The following is a 23,215-nucleotide window of genomic DNA, read 5'->3' on the forward strand; positions in this document are numbered from 1 at the left end:
AGTCTGGGCTGAAAGTCCAGGTTACAGGGTTGGGGTCGGAGCCTGCGCTTCTGAGTACCACATTATACTCTATCTGCCTCGTCCCCTGGCTTTTCACCCTACAGGGACTCCTTCCATGTTGCTCAAGTTGCTTACTAAAATTTCATAAACGTTAAAAATTCAGCCCCTTTTCACACAGTGTACTCCTGGCCTGGAAAATTCTCCTGTCCAACAAGGATCTCCTCTCCACCCCTTAGATTCTTATCAGCACAGTGTCCCAAAGTGTTCTCTTCCTCTTCAGAATTTTTATGGCACTTAAATGGCCCCTAAAACTCACTGGCACTGACCACATCCGTCTTGTAATGTAACTTGTCTTTTGTATGTGCCTCTTTCTCCAACAAGACTGTAAATCCATTGAGGAGGGACCGTGTTTGCCTTCTGGTTCTTTGTGTTCCTGGCAGGGACTGGCATGGCTCCTTGCCCAGACCAGACTCTCCTTAAAGTTTGCTGATGGATAAACGGGTATAAAAAGCAGCTAGAAATAGACAGAGTAGCGCCTTATTCTCACCGCTGCCCCGTTTGGGGGCTGCACCTCTCTCACAACAGTGCGCGGAGGAAGAGCTTGGGAACTGGAGGTTCATAAACTGCGTCCACCATATCTTACCTGTGTGTGCTTCCCATACCTGGTTCTTCCCATGTAGAGGGCATGTCTGAAAACAACTGCATCCTTTTCTGGAAGTTCAAGAAAACCTAGACAGACATCTCTTCTTTCTCCCTGAGAGCCAGTTGAGACCTAGACACAGGAGACAGGCAGAAGGAAACCAAATTCATCCAAATTACTGGAAATGAAGACACACTTCCAGTGTAGGTAAAGGCCAGGTTGGAGAGTGTGCCTTACATCTGGGGACTGAGAGCTAGGCTGATCTCGACCCCTCAGCGTGAGGAGGGCTTACCCAGTCAAAAGCAGGTTGGACCAACAATGGCTTCCCCCATGGCATACTGCCCTGGCATAATTTTACATCCAAAAAAAAAAAAAAAAAAAAGAAAAGAAAAAAAGAAAGAAAAGAAAAAGAAAGATAAAGAAAAAAGAAAAGGCAGAACCAGCAGGCAGCTGGCTCCAAAGGGGAGAGAACAGGGCTCCTTGGACCATGCTCGGAGCCATCTTTCAAATACACTAATCAGCTCCGTCGCTCTTCATCCACCAAGGAGTCTGAGTGAAGGATCAATGAAGCCAGGAGCATTTCTCTCATGTGTGGAAACCTAAAACCAAGACATTTTCCACACAACAGCCTCAGTCTTCGCTCACTGGGCTTAACCATCACATCCAAGGTCAACCAGAAGTGAGGCCACCTTCTCAAGGAGAAAGGTCAACAGCCTACTAGAACAATCTGCCCAACTTCCTGGGATCATTCCTCTACTACCCCACTGTTCTGAGCAGATCCCCATAGGGCCTGTCATGGGAAACCAGGGTTTTGCTTTGGAATTAATCAGAACAGTACATTAATTAAGTTAACCCGAAGGCCTCCTGTTTGGGTTAAATTTTGTCCCCTTAAAAGAAAACCGTTGAAGTCCTAACACACAGCATCTCAGACCATGATTGTATTTGGAAATGTGACTATATTATTGTAAATGTGATTAGCTAACTTAAAATGAGGCTATGGGGAGTAAGGTGAGCCTATCATACCATATGACTGATGTCCTTATAAGAAGACACAGAGAAAGGGAGAATGTAGGGAGGACACAGGCAGAGACTGGAGTGATGGGTCTACAAGACGAGGCACACCAAAGATGGACAGCTGTCACCAGAAGCGAGGAAGAGGCAAGGAGCAGAGTCCTCGGGAGGAACCAATCATGTTGACACCTCGATTTTAAACTTCTAACCCCTAGCAGCATGAAGTGATAAGTTGCTTTTGTTTAATACCACCCAGTTTGTGGTATCTTGTTCACGGCAGCCCCAGGAAATGAATACACCGCCCAATGCCCAAGATCAAAAGTTGACTCTTCCTCAATCCAAATAATGAGCAGACAGACACATTTGCAGTTTGCCTCATCAAGGATCAAAGAAAAATGCTTCATGAAGCATTGGTTATCCTCCTTGGGAATAATAATTTCAGCAGTTGAATTCTGATAAATCTTCAATTTCTTCTTTCCAAAGGCTTATTCCCCCCCATATTAACATAAGAATTCAATGAATTAGGAAATAATTAAGAAAAAGATAGGTTGCAGAAATACAGAGGTATTTCAGAAGGCTCTCAGAAAGGCTGTTTTCACTTCCATTTTACATGTAAGCAGATTTGCATATGTGTGCTGTGGAAATAAATCTACCAGACATCAATATTGTACTAAGTTCATCTTGAATTTGGTCAGCCTCCATCCATCCATAGACTGTTTTCAGTCCAGATATATATACAAATTCTCTTTCACTCACTTCACATGAATATATGCATTTGTACACATTACTGCCCCACACTGTAATAACCCAATTTAGTAGTTAGGGTTCTATAGCATTTTCCTGTCAAATAGAGTTTGTTTACCCATCCTCTGCTTCTTGGGCATTGAAATATTTTTCCGTCTTTGCCCATTATAAATAACACATCTTTGTATTTTTTAAAATTCTCTTAGAATAATTCCTTAGGTTATTTTCCAAAAGATATTCCTGGGTGAAACTATTAACAGTATGTTTCATATCACCATGATTCTCTTAAAAAGACTTAGGCAGTTGACCTACCACAAACAACATTTTCAGAATGATTTAAGTATTTTTAAAAAGATTTTATTTATTTATTTGATAGACAGAGATCACAAGTAGGCAGAGAGGCAGGCAGAGAGAGAGGAGGAAGCAGGCTCCCCGCTGAGCAGAGACCCCCATTGCGGGGCTCAATCCCAGGACCCTGGGATCATGACCTAAGCCGAAGGCAAAGGCTTTAACCCACTGAGCCACCCAGGCGCCCCATGATTTAAGTGTTTTTAAACTTTTGTGTAGCAGATGTATAATACCAAACACTATGTGCTTTTTCACAAACCTTGCAAACATTTTATTATTATTTTTTTAGATGTTATTTAAATTCAAGTTAGTTAACATATAATGTATTAGTAATTTCAGGGGTAAAGAAAACATTTTAAAAATTGGCATTATAGGGGCGCCTGGGTGGCTCAGTGGGTTAAGCCGCTGCCTTCGGCTCAGGTCATGATCTCAGGGTCCTGGGATCGAGTCCCGCATCGGGCTCTCTGCTCAGCAGGAAGCCTGCTTCCCTCTCTCCCTCTCTCTCTCTCTGCCTGCCTTTCTGTCTACTTGTGATCTCTCTCTGTCAAATAAATAAATAAAATCTTTAAAAAAAAAAAAAAAAAAAATTGGCATTATAGGGGCCCCTGGCTGGGTCCCGTCGGTGGAGCTTGCGACTCTTGATCTCATGGTCGTGAGTTTGAGCCCCACGTTGGGTATAGACATTACTTAAAGATTTTTTTTTAAAAACTTGGCATTATAACCAAATAATTTATGTAGCTAATCTACATTTGTTCCCTACGTCAGCATGAGAGTAACTTCTCCCATATATCACACACATAAAGTCCCTGGGAAAATTCTTAGCTATTTTTACAGGGCTTTCACTTTACTTGTAGAGCTGAGATTCACCAGGTAGTTCTGCCATCACAAACTCTACAAGAGCAGGACTTAAGAGGAGACAGGCTGTTTCGATAATGAGCAAAAGATAAAAGGATGGTGTGATCTGGTGTCAGAAAAGATACCCAACTAAATTCAATTCAGCAAAACCTACTCAGTCTTCCACTGAAAAAGGAAGAAAAACAAGATTACAGATTTAGTTCTCTTTTTTACTTTCTTTGTTTCTTTTTTCCTTTCTGGGGGTTTAATTTTGGGGGGAAAAAGGAAAGCATAAAGAACAAATTTTAACTTATGCATGCCAAGACAACTCAATGGGGAAATTTTTCAACAGATGTTTCTGGAACAACTGGATATCCACATCAAAAGAATGAGTTTGAGCCTCTTCTTTACGCCATATGCAAAAATTAACTCAAGATGGATTATAACCTAAATGTATGACCCCTAACTACAAAATTTTTAGCAGAAAGCATGGGAGCAAATCCTAACTTTAGGTTAGGCGATGGTTTCTTATGAAGCATAAGTAACAAAAAAATAATAAATAAACTGAAGTTTAGCAATCTTAAATTTTGTGTATCAAAAGACATAATTAAGCAAGCACAAGGCACAGAATGGGAGAGAATATTTGCAAATCATGTATCTGTCAAAGGGCTTGTATCCACAATATATAAAGAACTCTTACAAAGATAAATAACCCAATTTAAAAATGAACCAAGAATTTATAGAGACATTTACCCAAAGAAAAATATACAAATGGCCAAAAAACACATGAAAAATTGTTCAACATCATTAGTGATTAGAGAAATGCAAGCCAAGACTACAGTAAGGAACCATGTCGCCTGCACTAGAATGGCTAAAGTAAAAAAGACAGAGTAACAAATGTTGATGAGAATGTGGAAACATTAACACCCTCACACTGTTGCTGGTGGGAATGTGAAATGGTACAATGGCTTTGAAAATCACACGCCCATGCAAAAAACCTGTACATGAGTGTTCATGGAAGCATTATGCTTACTAGCCAAAAAATGGAAAAAACCCAAATGTCCATTAACTGGTGAATACATACACAAAACATGGTATAGCCCTACAATGGAATGTTATTCACCCATTGAAAGAAATGAAGTAGTGTCACATGCTTTGAAGGATGAACCTTGGAAGCATTATGCTCCATGAAAGAAGAAAGCCCCAAAAGTGTATATTATGACATTGTTTATGGGAGATGTCCAGAATAGACAAATCCAGAGACACAAAGAAAATTAATGGTTGCCTAGGGCAGGGGTGAGGTAGGGAAACTGGGATAGGGTGGGGCTACTAATGGGTACAGAGTTTCTTTTTGAGGTATTGACTACGTTCTAAAATTAGATTGTGGTAAATGACTACACAACTCTGAATATACTAAGAACCACTGAAATAAACACTTCAAGTGGGTAAATATTATGGCATACGAAATATGTCTCAGTAAAGCTGCAAAAAAAAGTTTGTTTTAATTGTGCCTAATCCTGCCATCAGAGATAATACTCTTAACATCTGCCATATTTATAAATGTTGCATCCCTCTCTCTGTGAGGGTTTAGTGAGTGCCAAAGGGGGAAGTCATAGGAGTGTAATGATTAGACCAGAGGCAAGTTATCTTTTCTTCTCTGCATATTAAGGTTAGTTGATTTATTTTTTTAATTAATTAATTTATTTGACAGGCAGAGATCACAAATAGAGAGGCAGGTAGAGAGAGAGAAGAGGAACCAGGCTCCCTGAAGAGCCCAATGTGGGGCTCGATCCCAAAACCCCAGGATCATGACCTGAGCTGAAGGCAGAGGCTTAACCAACTGAGCCACTCAGGAGCCCCAAGGCTAGTTGATTTATTATCCACATTTTCATCACAGCCATAAGATGGTAATATGGAGACTTATTAGTTAAGCCAAAAGCAAATCATAATCACTGACTCCCCTCTTCTTCACCCATCCAATCCATCTCCTTCAAGTGAACACCTGAGTCCACTTGTTTCTCTCCATCCCATTTCTACTGCTCTGAAGGCAACATCATTTCTCACCAAGATCATTGGAAGAGCCCCTTCTAACATTTTGCCCTGCCCACACCCTTGTGCCCTGGATACCCATCTCCCACACGGACATCTAGAGTAATCTCTCTACTGTTTAAAGCTCTTCAGTGCCTCCTCTTACACTGAGACTAGTTAAAATTCCCTTCAAGTGACTCACAAGACAGTGGCTCCTACTGACCCTTCCAAGTCCAGAACTTCTCACCTCCCACCCACCTAGCCCCACCTTCCTTTTCAGCCACACTCCATTTCTTCCAGCTTCTAGGAGATAACATTCTCTTTTCTCTCTTCTCTAGGTCTTTGTACTACTGCTTTCTCCAGCTTAAATATTCTTACCCCCACACTCCTGGGTCCCTTCACCAGCCTACTGCTTCTTATTCTTCAGGAATCATTTAGACACTGTTCTCTGCCAAAGTCTTTCCTGAGTGTCATGGCCCCAAGTGCCCTTGCTAAGAGCTGCCACAGAACCCTGTATTTCCCCCCATGATAATTAACACTTACTCCATTAACTGGAAATTGCCTACTCACTCTCACCAGCTCCCTACTTACCTAGTAAGAGGCTTTGGGCAAGTTACTTAACCTCTCCATGCTTCATTTTCTCCCGTGAAATATGGAGAAAAAAACAGTACCTACCTGAGACTTGCTATGAGGATTAAAAGAGATGGTATTTATAAATCCCAAAAAACAGTGCCCAGTGCATTGTAAGTAGGACATTTAAGTATTTTGTAAAAGTGTCATATACATGTATAGATTGTCAGCCCTGTGAGAGAGTTTTTTAAATCTTATTCACTATTGCATCCCCTATAAATTTTGTTAAGTGGACAGCTACATCAATCGATTAACCAAATGTATAGGTAACTCAAAACTAGCTCATACTTTCAAAACCCAGGGGAGAGAGTGGATACTAAATGAAATCAGTTTCCAAAGAAACCAGGAGAAGAGAGAAGCCAAACCAAAGCCAGCAGTTTAAATCGGTGGAGAAAGGATAGGTGATTCAGTAAGTGAAAGTTGGATGCTTGGTTAACCATTTAGAAAAAGCTGAAGAGAGAATCCATTCACAGCACAAAAGCAATTCCCTATGCAACTACTCATTGGAAAAGAAAATCTTAAAAGAGCCAGAAGAAAACAAAACTCAGTATTTGAGGTGTGGTAGAACGTTATAAGCATGGCACAGAGAGTGATATTTATCAACATGGAAAAAGGGTCTCTGTAAGTTGAGAGGCCTGTAGCTGAGTTGTTCACATCTGGACTCTGGAGTCAGACTGCCTTGGTCCATACCCCAATTCTACCATGTACTGTTATGCAGCTTTAGAAAGGTTACTTAGCTTCTCCAGGCCTCGGTCTCCTCATCTGGAAAATGGAGATTATCATCACATAGCAACCACACAAGGTGTTATGAGGATTAAATGAGGTAATATTTGCATATCAAAAATGATATCAAATGATGCCTGGCTGAGCCTATTTTTATAAGATAGACTATATAAAATTATGTCATCTGGTTATGAACATATTTTTATAAGATAGGTTTATATAAAATTATGTTAGCTGGTCATACCTCAGAAATGGGCTTATAGGTATCTAGGTTTCTCTCCCTTCTAACTGTATCTTCTAATTATTCTACAATGAGTACACACCATGTTTAAAATGAGGGGGAAAAAAACCATGAAAGTGATTCTTAACTTTCAAGAATTATTTTAAAAGTCTCATTGTAGAAGATTGGCCATAGGGACCCTGGGTGGTTCAGCTGGTTAAGCATCTGACTCTTGTTTTAGCTCAGGTCATGATCTCAGGGTCATGAGACTGAGCCCCATGTTGGGCTCCATACTGGACATGAAGCCTGATTAAGACTCTCTCTCTCTCTCTCTCCCTCTCCACCCCCCTTTTTCTCTTTCTTTCAACTAAAAAAAAAAAAAAAAGGGTAGCCACCATGCAAAAAATATTTATGATCTATTGAAAAAGGGAAAGGAGATGCATGAAATAGTATGTATGGAACAATTTCCAGTGTGTAAAAAAATACTTATTTAATGTACAGCTACATGCAAGCATGCATGGAAAAAACAAAGAATTTACAATGTTAGCAATGATTGTCATTTTAAAATCTTTTAAAGTCTTGTCAAATTATATGTGACTTTATTTTTTCTCTTGTGTGTTTTCTTATATTTCTAAATTTTCCAATATGGATATGATTACCTATGAAGCAAAAAAAAAAAAATTAAAAATTTTTAAAAAAGTGATTTTTTTTTAAAAGTAACAGCATGGACCTTAGGGTAAAATGTAGATTCCCATCTGAAACAGAGGGAAAAAAGAATGGGTACAGATTTAGAGGTGGAAGGGGAAGAAGTGTTGGGGAGGAAGAATTTTCTATGCCCTTTGAGGTCCTTCCAGCTGGACTAAGAATCAAATTGACATGAGACAGATTAATATGACAAAATCAAATCTAATAGTGTATGTACAGAGAATCCACACAGACATGGGAATTCCAAAAACAGGCAATAAGGCTTCTGTGAGCTAAGGAGAGGGGTAAGATTCTGAGGATACCAAGGGGGAGAAAGACCAATAGCAGGAAGACAAAAAGAGGTGTTTGGAAAACACAGGTGCCCTATATGTATAGAAATTTCTTAGGTAGAGAGGAATCTTTGCTTATCTCTCTCTTCTTGGGAAAGCAGGCAGTTGAGGAAGACATAAGAGCTTTTTCTGAATCTGCTGGGTTTGGGTTGCTTTTAACTTAATATTCACACCTAATTGACCCATCTTGGGTTGGGCTGCCCTTGATCCCTACAGAAGTAAAAAAAAAGAAAAAATCACATATGATAAGTCTGTATTTTCTCTGAAGTGGGAGGTAAGCTACAGAGAGAATGGTTTCAGCTATGACATAGTTGTGGGGAATGAAACAGGGCTAATTGAGATAGGTTTAAAAAAATGTGTGAGAGACATCTGTGTGGCTCAGTCAGTTAAGTGTCTGCATTCGGCTCAGGTCGTGATCCCAGAGTCCTGGGATCAAGTCCTGCATTGGCTACTTGCTCAGCAGGGAGCCTGCTTCTCCCTCCCTCTGCCTGCCATTCCCCCTGCTTATGCTCTCTTTCTCTCTTCCTCCCTCTCCCTCTCCCTTAAATTAAAAAAAAAAAAAAAAAAAAAAAAAACCTTAAAAAAAATATGTAAGCCAAGCTGAAGGGGTTACCATGTTGGAAAAAAACCTAACTTAAGGGAGCGCGCACGCGCTCTCCTGCGCGTCCGCTCCCGCTGTAGCGAAGGACGGGTAGGGGAGCTGACCCCGGCGGTTTGCTCCGCTCTGTGGAGGAGAGATGGGGAGGCGCTGGGCCTGGGCTGAGCTGGATGGCAGCGTTCTTCTGAACGTACCGGGAAAGGCCTCATTTATGGCAAGCCGGGACACCCAGTGAAAATATATGTAAAATTACATCACAGTAGCCCAATCCTTGCCTGTATGGATTTTAAACGTGCTAAAAAAGAAACAGTGGACCCCACCTACTCATGGATCGGGCCTAATGAAAAGCCATTAACAGAAAATAATCAAATAAATATAACTAAAACAGGAAAGCTGAAGATGGAAGATTTTCAGGAGGCTTTGTCTGGACTTTACACATGTACTCTTTCTTATAAGACTGTCAAAGCAGAAACCCAAGAAGAACCGGTAGTAAAGCAGAGATACGACTTTATGATCTTTGCCTATCGGGAACCTGATTATTCATATCAGATGGCTGTACGTTTTACCACAAAGTCTTGTGAAGGAAGATACAATGACCTGCTTTTTAGAGTGCTGAAGAAAATCTTGGGTAATTTAATCTCTGATTTGTCATGCCATGTCATAGAACCATCATATAAATGCCATTTTGTTAAAATTCCAAAACATGGCCTCGTACATGAGCTATTTATAGCCTTTCAAGTTAATCCTTTTGCACCAGGATGGAAAGGTGCATGCAATGATTCTGCCGACTGTGAAGATATAACTAATCATAATATCCTCCAGGCAAGAGATCGGATAGAAGAATTTTTCCGGAGCCAAGCATATATTTACTACCATGACTTTAATAAAACTATACCAGCTATGCATTTTGTGGACCACAGTTTTCAAGTAGTACGTATGGATAGCTGTCGTCCAGGCTTTGGAAAGAATGAAGGTCTACACAGTAATTGCGCTAGCTGTTGCGTGGTTTGTAGTCCTGGGACTTTTAGTCCTGATGTTGATGTTACTTGTCAGAGCTGTGTTTCCATCCGTGTTTATGGAGCTAAATCTTGCACATAAACTTCAAACAAAAATCGTATTATGAAGACTAGAGGTGAAAGTATTATTACTTGCTTGTGGAGGTGGGGAACATAACATAATTTGTTCACATCCCGGAGCATCAAAGATTCATTAAGTAAGACCAATAAGACCAAAACATTGGAAAACATATATTTTAGAAACTTTAAAAAGATAGTTGACATGGCATTTCTAAGAAGGAATTTAGTATCTCCAGTGGACAAAGGAAAGTGTATTAGTGGATGATTTTGAAAGAAATATGTTTTGCTGTTTACAAACTGAATCTGTTGCTCTGTACCTAAGACTATATTAAGGTCAAGAAGAGTAGCAAAGTATAATATAATAAAAACTTTATACTTTCCATATATTAATTTGTTTGAAATCACTCTGATATGATATAAAGGCATATATACTACCTTTGTAATTAGAACCAAAAAAAGTTTCTTTTGGTCCCTTTGCTATTAGTTTGTTTTTTAAATAATTAGTTTTAAAAGTATAGTTTCAGATTTATAGAATAATTGAGCACATATTACATAGAGTTTAGTATTCCCTCACCCCTCCCCAATATACCCTACTACCCTATTGCATCAGTGTGATACATTTGTTATAATTAATGAGAAAGTTGATACTATTATTAACTATAATTCATAGTTTATATTAAGGCATTCTTTGTGTTATACAGTTCTTTGGGTTTTGACAAATGCATAATGCCTTGTGTTTACCATTACAGTTTCATACAGAATAGTTACACTACCCTAAAACTCCCTTATGCTTTTACCTATTCATCTCTCCCTCTTGCTTCAGAACTCTTGACACCACTGATTTTTTTAAATATCTCTATGGTTTTGCCTTTGCCAAAATGTTATGGACTTGCAATTATACCATATGTAGACTTTTTAGGCTGGCTTCTTTCACTTAGCAATATACATTTAAGGTTTCTCCACGTCTTTTTGTGACTTGATCATTTTTTATTGCTGAATAATATCCCATTGTATGGATATATGAAGGACATCGTGGTTGCTTCCAGGTTTTGGTGATTATGAATAAAGCTGCTGTAAACAAAAAAAAAAAAAAACCTAACTTAATAACAGTGCGAGGTGTGAGCCTTCTGCCCTGCTCCCTACCCCTGGTGGTCAGAAGTACAGATCAGGAGTCAGAGTCACACAAGGCCAATGAGAGGGTACAAAGGACATACATCATGCCTAGCAGAAGGTCTAGAGGTTAAACAGCAAAATATTAATAGCAGATATTTCTGGCTCTTGGAATTACAGTTGGATTTTTTGTTTCCTTCTTTAACCATACTTGCCTTTTTTGCAGTTGGTGGGTATTGCTCATTGATTAATTTCTTTGACAGAAAAATAGATGAAATTATTAAACAATGCAAGCATATCTAGAAAAGTAAATTCTCCTTCCAAAATTTATCATCTAGCTTAGCTCTCAGGTTTTGGCACATACACACACATAAAATTATCATCTAGTGATACCACTTGTGTGTTTTGGGCAACATCTTTTTCTCTAAGCACACGTACACATACATGGCAGATTCTGTCCCCTATGATCTGCTCTACAAGTCAGAATACAAATGATCATAACTCTTAGTTCTTTCTTTTCCCCTACTATTTGCTCAAATCCATGAATGTCACATTAGGAGAGTCTCCCTTAAATTCTTGCCAGCCACCAAAGTGTCTAAAAAAAAATCTCAGGGGCTTTCTCATTTCAAAAGGTGTAAGTTCTGCCATTGATTCCAGGACTTGGAAAATGTCATTAATCCAATGTATACTGTTCATTTCATTGCCATGAGATGTCGGTGTTGAGGAAAAGGCCTGCAGAGTTTGACAGGTGTGACTCTGTGGCACCAAGCGGTCCCTGTTCATCCTGGTCCTCACCCATCCTGCCGGGCTATGTGGGCTTGAGCTCCCAAGTTAGAGTTTTTCCTTCCCAGGCAACACTCTGCCAAGAATGACTGTTGTCCCAGGGTGTTTGGGTCTGAAGACACTGACCACAAAGAAGAACTATTATTGACTTGGAAAGGGCCACATGCTAGGGTCAGACCAACCCTGCTCTGTATTCTTAGGTGCTTTGGTTGAGCCCATCCTGTCCTCACCCACCCTTTCCTCAAGGTGATTTTATTTTGGAGGGTCTCCCAAATAATTCTTGTTTTTGTTTTTGAGAAAGAGGGACAGTGTGCATGCATGTGAGCAGGGAGGGGGTTCAGGAGAAGGAGAGAGAATCTTAAGCAGGCTCCATACTCCATGCATGGGCTCGATCTCATGACCCTGAGATCATGACCTGAGCCAAAATCAAGAGTCAGAGGCTTAACTGTCAGTTACCCAGCCACCCAGGCACCCCACTTCCCTACTAATTCCGTGCCCAGCACTTTCCCTATTGCACTATAACATCAACTGGAGGACTACTTATGTACATATCTTATTTCTAGCTAAAACTTTTTCATAAAGCAGACAGCATACATTATTTATCTCTGTCCAGTGGTAGGCTAAAGCCAACTCATAACTGCTTACAAGATCCAATTGTTAATTGTTAAATTTTCAGAAATGTTGTGAGCTGATTGTTAAAACAGACATTATCTAAAGTTAAATTATATAAATGTACAATTTAATAAATTGTACTGACAGCAGACTTAGTAATACTCAAAACTTGTCACTTCCAAATTACCACATTTAACAATTATCTGTGTACTTGAGGTTCTTTACATCTATTGTATCTGTGTTTTGGAAACACTGTATAATTTGTATGCTTCTGAATATCTCTTCCCAACTTTGTGTTCAGTGACGTAATGCTGGTAGCTTGAAATCAGCTGTGGTAGGTAAGGGGATTTGCATCATGAAAATCAACGAACACTGGTAGTTTAACCTTTACTGGCTTGGCACTGCTGTCTGTATTCTCAGCTAGAATATCATGGTGCCCCATGAATGGTGAATGGATGAATGGATGCGTGAATAGATGGGTGGGTGTGTGGATGGTGGGATGGGTGGATGATAGAAGGAGGAATGGATGAAGGGTTGGTTGGATGGATGGACGGGTGGATGGATGGATGGATGGATGGATGAAGGGTTGTTTGGATGAATGGATGAATAGACGGGTGGGTGGGTGGATGGATGATAGATGGATGGGTATGTGGATTGATAGATGGGTGGATGAAGGGTTGGTTGGATGCATGGACGGGTGGGGGGATAAGTGGATGAATGGATGGGTGGAGGGATGGATGGATGGGTAGATGGATGAAGGGTTGGTTGGATAGATGGACAGATGGGTGGAAGGGTGGTGGGTGGATGGACGGAAGAACAATGGGACAGAATAATGGAAAGGGGGAGAGTGGTAGAGACTTGGAGACAAAAATAATAGCCACAGAGGATGGGTGGGGTGTTTAGTATTCTGCCTTTACCCTACAGAGCCTCCCCAGCCAACAAACTCAGTTGTTCTATTTCCTTCTTTCATAGGTTTCTCATGTTGTGTTCTTACATGTTGTGCAAACGAGTGCAACATAATACAGAAAATGTGGCCACCCTATTTCTGAATTGTATGTTGCTTCATCACATTTCAAAAGAGCCATAAATTTTGCATTCTGGTTCAATCCACTGGAGATAGTGGTGTAGCAATGCACACTGCAGAACACAGGAAGCCCCACGTTTACCATTCACTCTGGACTGACACTAGCTCCAGAGGAAGGTAAGCAAGGGTGGGGTCCTTCTGTGGCAAGATTTTCTTCACCACAAGTTCCGTTCCCACACACCATCTTATCCCAGTGAGTATACAGAAAAGGGAACTAAACATTACTACTAAAGCTGACTGTGTTCTTTGTACTTGGGCTCAGTGAAAATCATTCAAAGAGCCAGGTCTGAGCTTCTTTTTGTCATCCAGCCTTCATAATGTCCCCTCCCATGAAATTTCCCTTATCCCAGTTTTAAGTGTTTCTCTTAGGAGTCTTTTCTGTAGTACTCTTTCAGTGCATTAGAAAGAGGAAAGACATTAGGGAAAAGAACTAGGGATAAAGTGGTGGAGAAATACTTATTATTTTTATAAACAACTTGCTTTGGAATTACTTGCTAAACATCTTTCACAGGGATTCTTTGATGAAAGTCTTATCTATGTCAATAAAATCTGAAGCCCCTCCACTCCAGAAAACATCTTGACGGACACCTATTCAACTGTCAATCTCATGGATTAGATGATTGATTTACATGAGACAATATCTATTGGTCCCTCTCTCTCTCTGGCCTGGTGTCTGCCTACTCCGAAAGGCAACACAAATCCTTCCAAACCTGAAAACCACTGGCAGGCCCTGGGTGTTAATGGATCTTACCCTTCCCCTCTTTCTCCTCTCCTCCGACGAAGTGGGAGATGGGATAAAGCTCATTAAAGGTGCAAAAGAGCACTCCCAACCTCCTAACACCCCAGGACCACCCACAGCTCTCTTGGGTTACATTCCCCTACTTCTGTGCTGATGGGAAACTTCTATAGCCTTTGATCACCGAGAAGATGAGAGATCACCCTTGGACTCAGTTACTCATTCATTTAGAAAATGTCTACGGAGCGCTGGTTCCCATCAGACCTGAAACAAATATGCAAAGGTCATGCTTGACCTTTGCCTTGGAATAGAGCTCAATGTGGAGTAGGACAGACTGGCTGAAAAAATGAAAAAATATGACCTACATCCTCCAGCTTCTAGTTGTAGGCCTGGACTGTGTTCTGGGAGACTGCTGCATTCACAGAAAATAAGGGCTTTGAGAGATCCCCAGTGGGGCAAACCCTCCTCGCCCAGCCCTGTGGCCTTTGCCCATTAGATATTTGAAAGTTGGGGCTTTTTTTTTTTTTTTTTTTTTTTTTTTAATGTGGATGCATTTTTCCCTTCATGTAATACGCTGCGCTTTGGTCATCCGTGTAAGAACCTCCCTGGCACGGATTCCCACAATGTGGGCTCAGCTGCTCTGGCAAAGTGTTCATCTCGCCCCAGCGATTCAGCCACACCACTGCCTCTTCACCTAGTTCCTCCGTCCTGTGACAGTCACACTGAACTTCCTCAGAAGGAACTCCAAAGACCGAGTGACACACATTCCCAGATTTCTGAGGAGAAATGAGCCTTTGTTGGGATTAATGTCATCATCATGAAGTAAACCATCAGATTCTAGGGGCGCCTGGGTGGCTCAGTGGGTTAAGCCTCTGCCTTCAGCTCAGGTCATGATCCCAGGGTCCTGGGATCGAGTCCCGCATCGGGCTCTCTGCTCAGCGGGGAGCCTGCTTCCCCCCCTCTCTCTGCCTGCCTCTCTGCCTACTTGTGATCTCTCTCTCTCTCTGTCAAATAAATAAAATCTTTAAAAAAAAAAAAAACATCAGATTCTAGGCATGTGCAAGAGCCAAGGCAGGCCCCCAATTCTCCTGAGGCTGAGGACAGAGGGAGGGAAGGCGGCAGAAGAAAGAATCTTGCTTTTAACACCAGGATCACCAAGTCTCTCCCCTCACAGTTATCGGGTCGAAACAGGGACTCAACAGAATTGTCATCATCAGGTACTATCTATAATCAATAATGGATAGTTTAGCATAACTTTTCACGAGGTGCTGTGCGGTGAGGGGGAGGCTAGCAGGCGCTCGTCCAAGAACCCCGGGGGCTCTGTCGGGCACCCTGCCCCACACCCCTACGGGAGTATTTCTTCTCTTCTCTAAATAACCGCCGAACCACATGGGTGTGACCGGAAGCTGGGTGTGTTTACAAGTCTGTTGAGTGAGGATAGAGCCTGACCTGCCCCTTCCCCTCCGGTTCCCTCCATCCCACCCACACACAACACTGGGCGCCTCCCCTTTTCTGTACTTGGTTAAAACACTACATGCAATTTTGTAAGAAAATAACTCATCTATCATTCTGACCTGTCTCCAGCAGCCGCCCCTTCTGTGGGGTGGGCCCGTGCACCCAAGAGCTTAACCTTAGGGAAAAGGGAACTCCTGAATTCTTGCTTTCCTGCTTCTTTTTTTTTTTTTAAGATTTTATTTATTTATTTGACAGAGAGATCACAAGCAGGCAGAGAGGCAGGCAGAGAGAGAGGAGGAAGCAGGCTCCCCGATGAGCAGAGAGCCCGATGCGGGGCTCGATCCCAGGACTCTGAGATCATGACCTGAGCTGAAGGCAGCGGCTTAACCCACTGAGCCACCCAGGCGCCCCTGCTTTCCTGCTTCTGATGTTGGGGGGCCTTTCAGCTCAGGGTGGTTAGTGAAACCCCTGCCCCATCACCACCATGGGATTCCATGGTACTGGAAGATGGGAAATTGCCCTGTATAGTGCATTTGGCTTCTGGCAAGTTCCCACTGGAAGGGGTCCACGCTGTCACTTACCCCTGCCCCGTTTCCTCCCAGTTTGCTTGTTTCAGTGTAGAGCTGAGAGCTCCCACCCCACCCCACCACCCCCAAAGACGCCCAGAGCCAAGCATTCCACAAAAGGTGACCCTCCAGGTTTCCGAGAAACACTGAAACGCTTCCCGGGCAGAGGGACAGCCTCAAGCTCCCCCTGCACCAGATACCTTCTGCTGGCCCTGGGAGCCTTGGGGTTTACCAGGGAACTGGAGCAGGTCTCTCAAGTCTGCAGGAGAAGCAACTGGCAAAGCCTTCAGCCTCGGGACAGTTTCATTTGTTTTTCTGATGCTCATTTGTGGGAGGCCTGGCTGCTTTCTGCTGACCTCCACCTTGAGCTGCAGAGCATTTTTCTTCTCCCTTATGCCCCCCTCCTCCCCCCCACCCACACCACAGACACACTCTCATGTCTACACCCTTGTTTATACTTCTCGGTTCCCTGGCTTGCGGTCTCGGGTCTCCGCCGGGATGGGTGGCCCTTCACAGCGAGCGGTCACCCCGGATAGAGTTCTAGGAAAGGCAAAGAAAGGTGTTGTTTTGAGGAGGTAAGTCAGAGGGCCTGACATGTGGGGAGGAGATGAAATCTAGATTGTTTTCATGCTCTGAGCTGAGATCAGAGTGCAGGGACCAGAACGAGCAAGCAGAGGGAAGGGGAACCCCGGAGCCTCAAAGTCAAGATGCACTGCTGGTAACAAAGCTTCTCCACTGGCAGCCTGAGCTCACACTTAAAGGGGGAACATTTGTTTCTGAAGTATGCAGACTGATCAATAAGTCAGAGCTCCCAGCGCAGTCAGTGGGGAGAGGAGGCCGAGCACCTCCCCCGCGTATTGTGCACCTGCCTGGCCCTTGCGTTTAGAAGCAAGGCAGCCCCTTCTTGGTTATTCCGCCCTCTTCTCTCTTTCCTTCCTTACTTCCCTTCTTCCCCTCCTCCTCCCCCTTCCCCTCCCTCTCCCTTTCCTTCCCCTTCAGCTACTTTCCTCTTCCAGCTCGAGGGAACAGAAGAAAAGGTAGTTCCCTTTTCCACTCAAGTTCACAGGACACAGGGACCTACAAAGAATCAGAGTTGGATCTTTCTCTTTCACCAGCTTGGTGGAGTGTTGGGGCCACTCCCGTTCCTTAGAGGTAGAAGCTTAAGTACCACTGTTAATGCTAGACTGGGGATCCTGGGGAGCCTGAGTCAGAGAATGATGACATTCCCTCCATCAGGGTGATCCAGTGCATGGAATACAAGGCCTTGTTGATTTACACTTCAAAGCAAAACATTAAAGGAGGAAGGAGCTTGCCTGGAAGGAAGAGTGGGGATTCCTTAGAATTCCTTAGAATCCTTAGAATTCTCCATTTGCTCCATCCAAACAGACGGCGTGCATGGAGGTCCTCCTGGGTGCCAGACAAAGCAGGCTGGGAGCTCATCAGAGGTGGGCTGGGAACCGAGGGAGGAGAGTTCCAGCATCTCAAGGGCTTGTGCAGGAGTCCTCTCTGCTCTGCAGTATTCAGAGAGCACCCAGGGCTGGGTTTCCAAATTTCTAGGACGGCTGAAATTTCTAAATCCAGGGTTTCTCTGGATAGTCTCCCACAGGACCTTAAAGCACAAACAAAGTGAACAATAAACACCCCTTCCCCCCGCCAAAAAAAGATGCAGTCTGGACGTATTTTCCTTCCAAAAGAAAAATAGTCCTCCCTTCCCTCGTGCTGTTTCTTTTTCTCTCCTTCTGTTAGTAAACCCTCTTGCTCCACCGTAGACCCCAACAGCGAAAACCAGAAACAGACAAGACTCTTACTTAACTCATGCTCTAAAATCCATCATGCTCATTTATCACCACACCTTCTTGAGGCATTGATGAAGGTGTTTTGTAGTGACCAAAACATCCCAGCCACCAGAGCCAGCCCAGAAATGCCCTGATAGCAATGAAATGCCTAGAAGACCACACCCGCTGTCACCTTCCCTGCCCATGATGGAGCCCTGAGCACAGCCGTGACTTGGGGCTCTGTGCCTGTTCTCTTGCACGTACACCCCCCGACACACACAGACACACACACCCTCACCCTGTAAGACTCTAGGTATCTGTCTTGCCAGCAGAGAAGTTGGTTATTAAGCCTTGAGCCAGCCAACTCCCTCAGCGGCTGGACCCAGAAGTTAATCTCTCCCGTTCTCTTTTCCCAACCTTCATTCTTTGTTTGTTTTTTAAGATTTTCTTTCTTTATTTGAAAGAGCAAGCAAGAGCACGAGGGGGTGGGGAGAGGGGAGAGCAGAGGAAGGAGAAGCAGACTCTCAGCTGAGCAGGGAGCCCAATGTGGGGCTCAATCCAGGACCCTGAGATCATTAGCTGAAGGTAGATGCTTAACCAACTGAGCCACCCTGGTGCCCCAAACCCTCTTCTCCTGAGTTACTGGCTTCTCTCCCAGCAAGTTTTTCCCAGTTTATTCTGCAACCTTGTTGGCAAACCTAGCCAGAAGCTCTGTTTTCGATTTGTCTAGCCCCACTTGGGATTCCCTGTGGAGAGGAGGTGGTGGTGTCAGCAGTTGGCCAGGGCACCAGGGCTCACACATTCGTTTCCTGAGTTAGAGGCTGTGATGAATGGATTGGCAATACTTCCTTCCTTCTTCTTTGTTTTTTGGGAGGGCATGGGGAGTGTAGCCATTGAATGATCTTTTTTTTAATTTTAAGATTTTTAATTTATTTATTTGATACAGAGAGAGAGAGAGATCACAAGTAGGCAGAGACACAGGCAGAGAGAAAGGGAGAAACAGGCTCCCTGCTGAGCGGAGAGCCCGATGTGGGGCTCGATCCCAGGACTCTGAGCCCATGACCTGAGCTGAAGGCAGAGGCTTAACCCTCTGAGCCACCCAGGTGCCCCTACTGAAAGATCTTTTGACCCAAATTATTTTTCTGTCCTCTGTAAAATCATAAGTAGCTGAGACATATATATTAAAAAGAAGCCATGGTTTCCAAACACATTTGGCCCAAATCAGAACATAACAAATCCTAAATTTCAAAACCTTCTTTTTTGTTGCCATCCCCACAAAGAAGAAAATTTCAGGCAAAGAAGAAACAGGCCAGAAGATAAATGGGTCAGTCACAACCCGCAGAGCTAGTACTTGCAAAGGGATGGAGCGACCAGGTATTCTCCTCCACGATGCCCAGCCGCCATGGGCCCCCGGCTGCCATATGCTTTCCCAGGGTTCCCTGCTCCCCGTCCCTGGCCTGCAGGGCCTGCTTTGGTCCTGCCCCAGTTAATGTGGTGTCTGCACCAATGGTCTTTAACTGTCTAGGCTTTTAAAACCCATAGTAAATTTTAGGGGCACCTGGGTGGCTCAGTTGGTTAAGCCTCTGCCTTCGGCTCAGGTCATGATCCCAGGGTCCTGGGATTGAGCCCCACGTCGGGCTCTCTGCTCAGCAGAGAGCCTGCTTCCTCCCCTCTCTCTCTGCCTGCTTGTGATCTCTCTCTCTCTGTCAAATAAATAAATAAAATATTAAAAAATAATAAAATCCATAGTAAATTTTAGAAAACTATATACCCTTACATGTCTAAAATGTTTTATGATAAGTTTTGAAAGTTACAAAGGATATATAATATCTATATCTCCATCATCCACATAAAATATTAAATGATCCTATTCTTTGAGATTTGGAGATGTTTTACATTTTTTCCTTTTTCTTCCTGAATCCGTATTTCCATTCTGTGACCTCCACCACAACGGATTTTTTTCCTAATTGTTAAGGCAACTTCTCAGATAAATTGTCAGTGTTTCATTTTATATTTGTCACAAGAGAAATGCCCCTGAGAGAGCTATGTAACTATTTGGTAACACATTTACTGGGGGGAAAAAAACATATTTAGATGATCACTAGTATATTAGACTCTGTTTTTTAAAGAATTTCTAGTGTAAGAACATTAGGCTCGCTCTAAGACTGTAAGTTAAGCAGATAGGGTCAACCAATATTTCAGATAGATTCTTATTTCATTAAAATCTATTAGAAAATTAATGGTATGTTTATAACATTTTTTAAAAAGTTTTTATTTATTTATTTGACAGAGAAAGAGATCACAAGCAGGCAGGCAGAGAGATGGGGGAAAGCAGCTCCCTGCTGAGCAGAGAGCCCGATGCAGGGCCCCATCCCAGAACCCTGAGATCATGACCTGAGCCAAAGGCAGAGGCTTAACCCTCTGAGCCACTCAGGTGCCCAGAAAATTAAGGTATATTTTATTAGAAATCCTGGATATGTCCTACAAGGTGACTTTGGCCCAAGAGATGTACAATTTCTCTTGTTACAATATAATGTATTTTTATACTTGAAGGTCTTTTTCAATTATTCTATCACAATTCTCCACCAAAAAGGAAATATGCATATGTATGTATCATTTTCCTGTGACTAAATGGTTTTAAGCATTAAAATTTTTGTCTGGATAGTTATTATAATTATTAGTAGTACAAAATTGATCATAACAGCATATACATATATATATTTCATATTGGTAAGTAATGACTTCTAACATAAAATCAAAATTTTATTGCAACTGTAACTCTTATTGAGATGGACAAAATTGACTTTTTTTAAGTTAATTCATCTACCCATAGATGGATGTTACTTTTTGCTCTAGTAAAACAGGATTTTGTTATATGTTCTTTTTTAAAAAGATTTTATTTATTTGAGAGAGAGAGTAAGCAAGCGAGAGAGAGCACAGGCTGCAGAGGGAGAGGGAGAAGCAGGCTCCTGCTGAGAAGGGAACCCGATTCAGGGCTCGATCCCAGGACCCTGAGAGCATGACCAAGCAAAAGGCAGATGCTCAACTCGCTGAGCCACCCAGGCAGCCCTCATTATATATCCTTACGTTTTGTTTCCGTAGGTGTAAGCACTTAGAAGCAAAGTTCACATAAATAAATAAATGAGAAGGGAGTTTGTCATAGCATCATTACCCAATTCTTTGCATTAAATAGATATTCTCTAGTGCTCAATTTTAATTGCCATGTCACTTCTTTTACTATATTGTTATTAATGTCTGGAGATTGTAACTAACATCTTAATTTATAACAATCTAGTTTAGGGTAACGCCAGCTTAATTTCAATAGTATGTAAAAACTTTGCTCCCGTATAATTCCACTTGCTCCCCTTCCTTTGTGCTGTTACTGTCATGCAAATTATACCCATTTATAATTTATGATTTATGATTATGGCTTTATGCGGTTGTCTTTTCAATAACGTGGGGGGCAAGTTACAAATGGACAAACAAAAACAAAAAAATTAATCCTTTTATATTTATCAGTGCAATGACCTTGGCCAGTGTTCTGTATCTTTTCTCAAGGCTCCAAGTTACTGCCTAGCATCCTTTCATTTCAGCCTAAAACATTCCTTTTAGTATTTTTTTTTTAAGATTTTATTTATTTATTTGACAGAGATCACAAGTAGGCAGAGAAGCAGGCAGAGAGAGATAGGAGGAAGCAGGCTCTCCGCCGAGCAGAGAGCCCGATGCGGGGCTCGATCCTAGGACCCTGGGATCATGACCTGAGCCGAAGGCAGAGGCTTTAACCCACTGAGCCACCCAGGCGCCCCTCCTTTTAGTATTTTTTTATTAGGCAGGTCTAGGCTATATTTCTACTATAATGAAAACCTTCAGTTTTTGTATATCTGGAATTACATCCATTTCTCCTTCATCCCCAAAGGATAGTTTTTCCCAGATATAGAATTCTTGGTTGACAATTTTTTTCCCCCTTTCAGAACTTCAAATATGTTATCCTCTGTTTTCTGCACTCCCTGGTTTCTAATGAGAAATCATCTGTTGGTCTTGTTGATGCTCCCTTGTATGTGGTGAGTCATTTCTTTCCCCTTCAAGACTCTCCTTTTGTTTTTGGCTTCTGACAGTTTGATTATAATGTGTATAGATGTGGATATCTTTAAGCTTATGTATGTAGAGTTTGTTGAAGGTTTTTTTTTTTTTTTAAGTATAGATTAATGCTTTTCATCAAACCTGGGAATTTTCTGGGCACTACTTTTTCAAATATTCTTTCCCCTTCTTTTTCTTCTCATTCTGAGAATGAGCATACACACACACACACACACACACACACACACACACACACTTGGCGGTGTCCCACACTTCTGTGAGGCTCTGATCATTTTTCCTTACTCTTTCTTCCTTCTGTTCCTCACTCAGGATAACCTTAATTGACCTCCATAAGTTTGCTGGATCTTTCATCCACCTGCCACATCTGGTGCTGAGCATCTCCAGTGAATTTCTGATTTTAGCCGTACTATACTTTTCATCTCCAGGACTTCTATATAGTTCTTTATTTTATGATTTATATATTTTTTATTAAACCCATTTCTGTCACCTCCCACCCTCCACTTCTGGTAGCCACCATTCTCTATATTTATGATCTTGTTCATTTGTTTGTCTAGATTCCACATATAAGAAAGCTCATGTGGTTTTTGTTTTTCTCTGTCTGACTTCTTTCACTTAGCATCATGCCCTCAGGGTCCATCCATGTTCTCACAAATGATGAGATTTCATTCTTTTTCATGACTAATATTCCATTTTAGATAGACAGGTGTAGATATGTCTTATAATTTCTTTGTCCATTCATCCATCAGTGAACGCTTTGATTGTTTTCTTATCTTGGCTCTTATGAATAATGTTACAGTGAACATAGGGGTGCATTTTTTTTCAAGTTGGTGTTTTTGTTTTCTTCTGATAGCTTCTACCTTCTTGTTGATATTCTATATTATAGAGACATTGTTCTTATAATTTAGTTTCCTTTAGTTCTTTGAACATAATTTAAATAGATAATTTAAAGTCTTTGTCCCAGTAAGTCCAACATTTAGGCTTCTTCAGGGACAGTTTTTACTGACTAGCTTTGTTTTGTCTTGATTTCTGTGTGTGGGTCATAATTTCTTCTTTCCAAGTCTCATCAGTGTTTGTTAAAAACTGGCAATTTAAATAACATTATGTGGGAAC

At 42.0% G+C, this 23,215-nt stretch overlaps 2 protein-coding genes across 3 annotated transcripts in view; both read left to right on the forward strand.

Moving 5' to 3' along the window:
- The window catches only part of RIPOR2 (RHO family interacting cell polarization regulator 2), a 214,435-nt gene that overhangs the window by 73,987 nt on the left and 117,233 nt on the right, over positions 1–23,215 (forward strand). The gene's annotated exons all lie outside the window — the stretch shown is intronic.
- On the forward strand, positions 8,838–10,932 carry LOC125103233 (zona pellucida-binding protein 2-like). The gene has a single exon (XM_047735154.1). The coding sequence runs from the start codon at positions 9,090–9,092 to the stop codon at positions 9,906–9,908; it is 819 nt and encodes a 272-aa protein (XP_047591110.1). The 5' UTR covers positions 8,838–9,089; the 3' UTR covers positions 9,909–10,932.

This window comes from Lutra lutra, chromosome 6 (genome assembly GCF_902655055.1).
Source record: "Lutra lutra chromosome 6, mLutLut1.2, whole genome shotgun sequence".
NCBI lineage: Eukaryota > Metazoa > Chordata > Mammalia > Carnivora > Mustelidae > Lutra > Lutra lutra.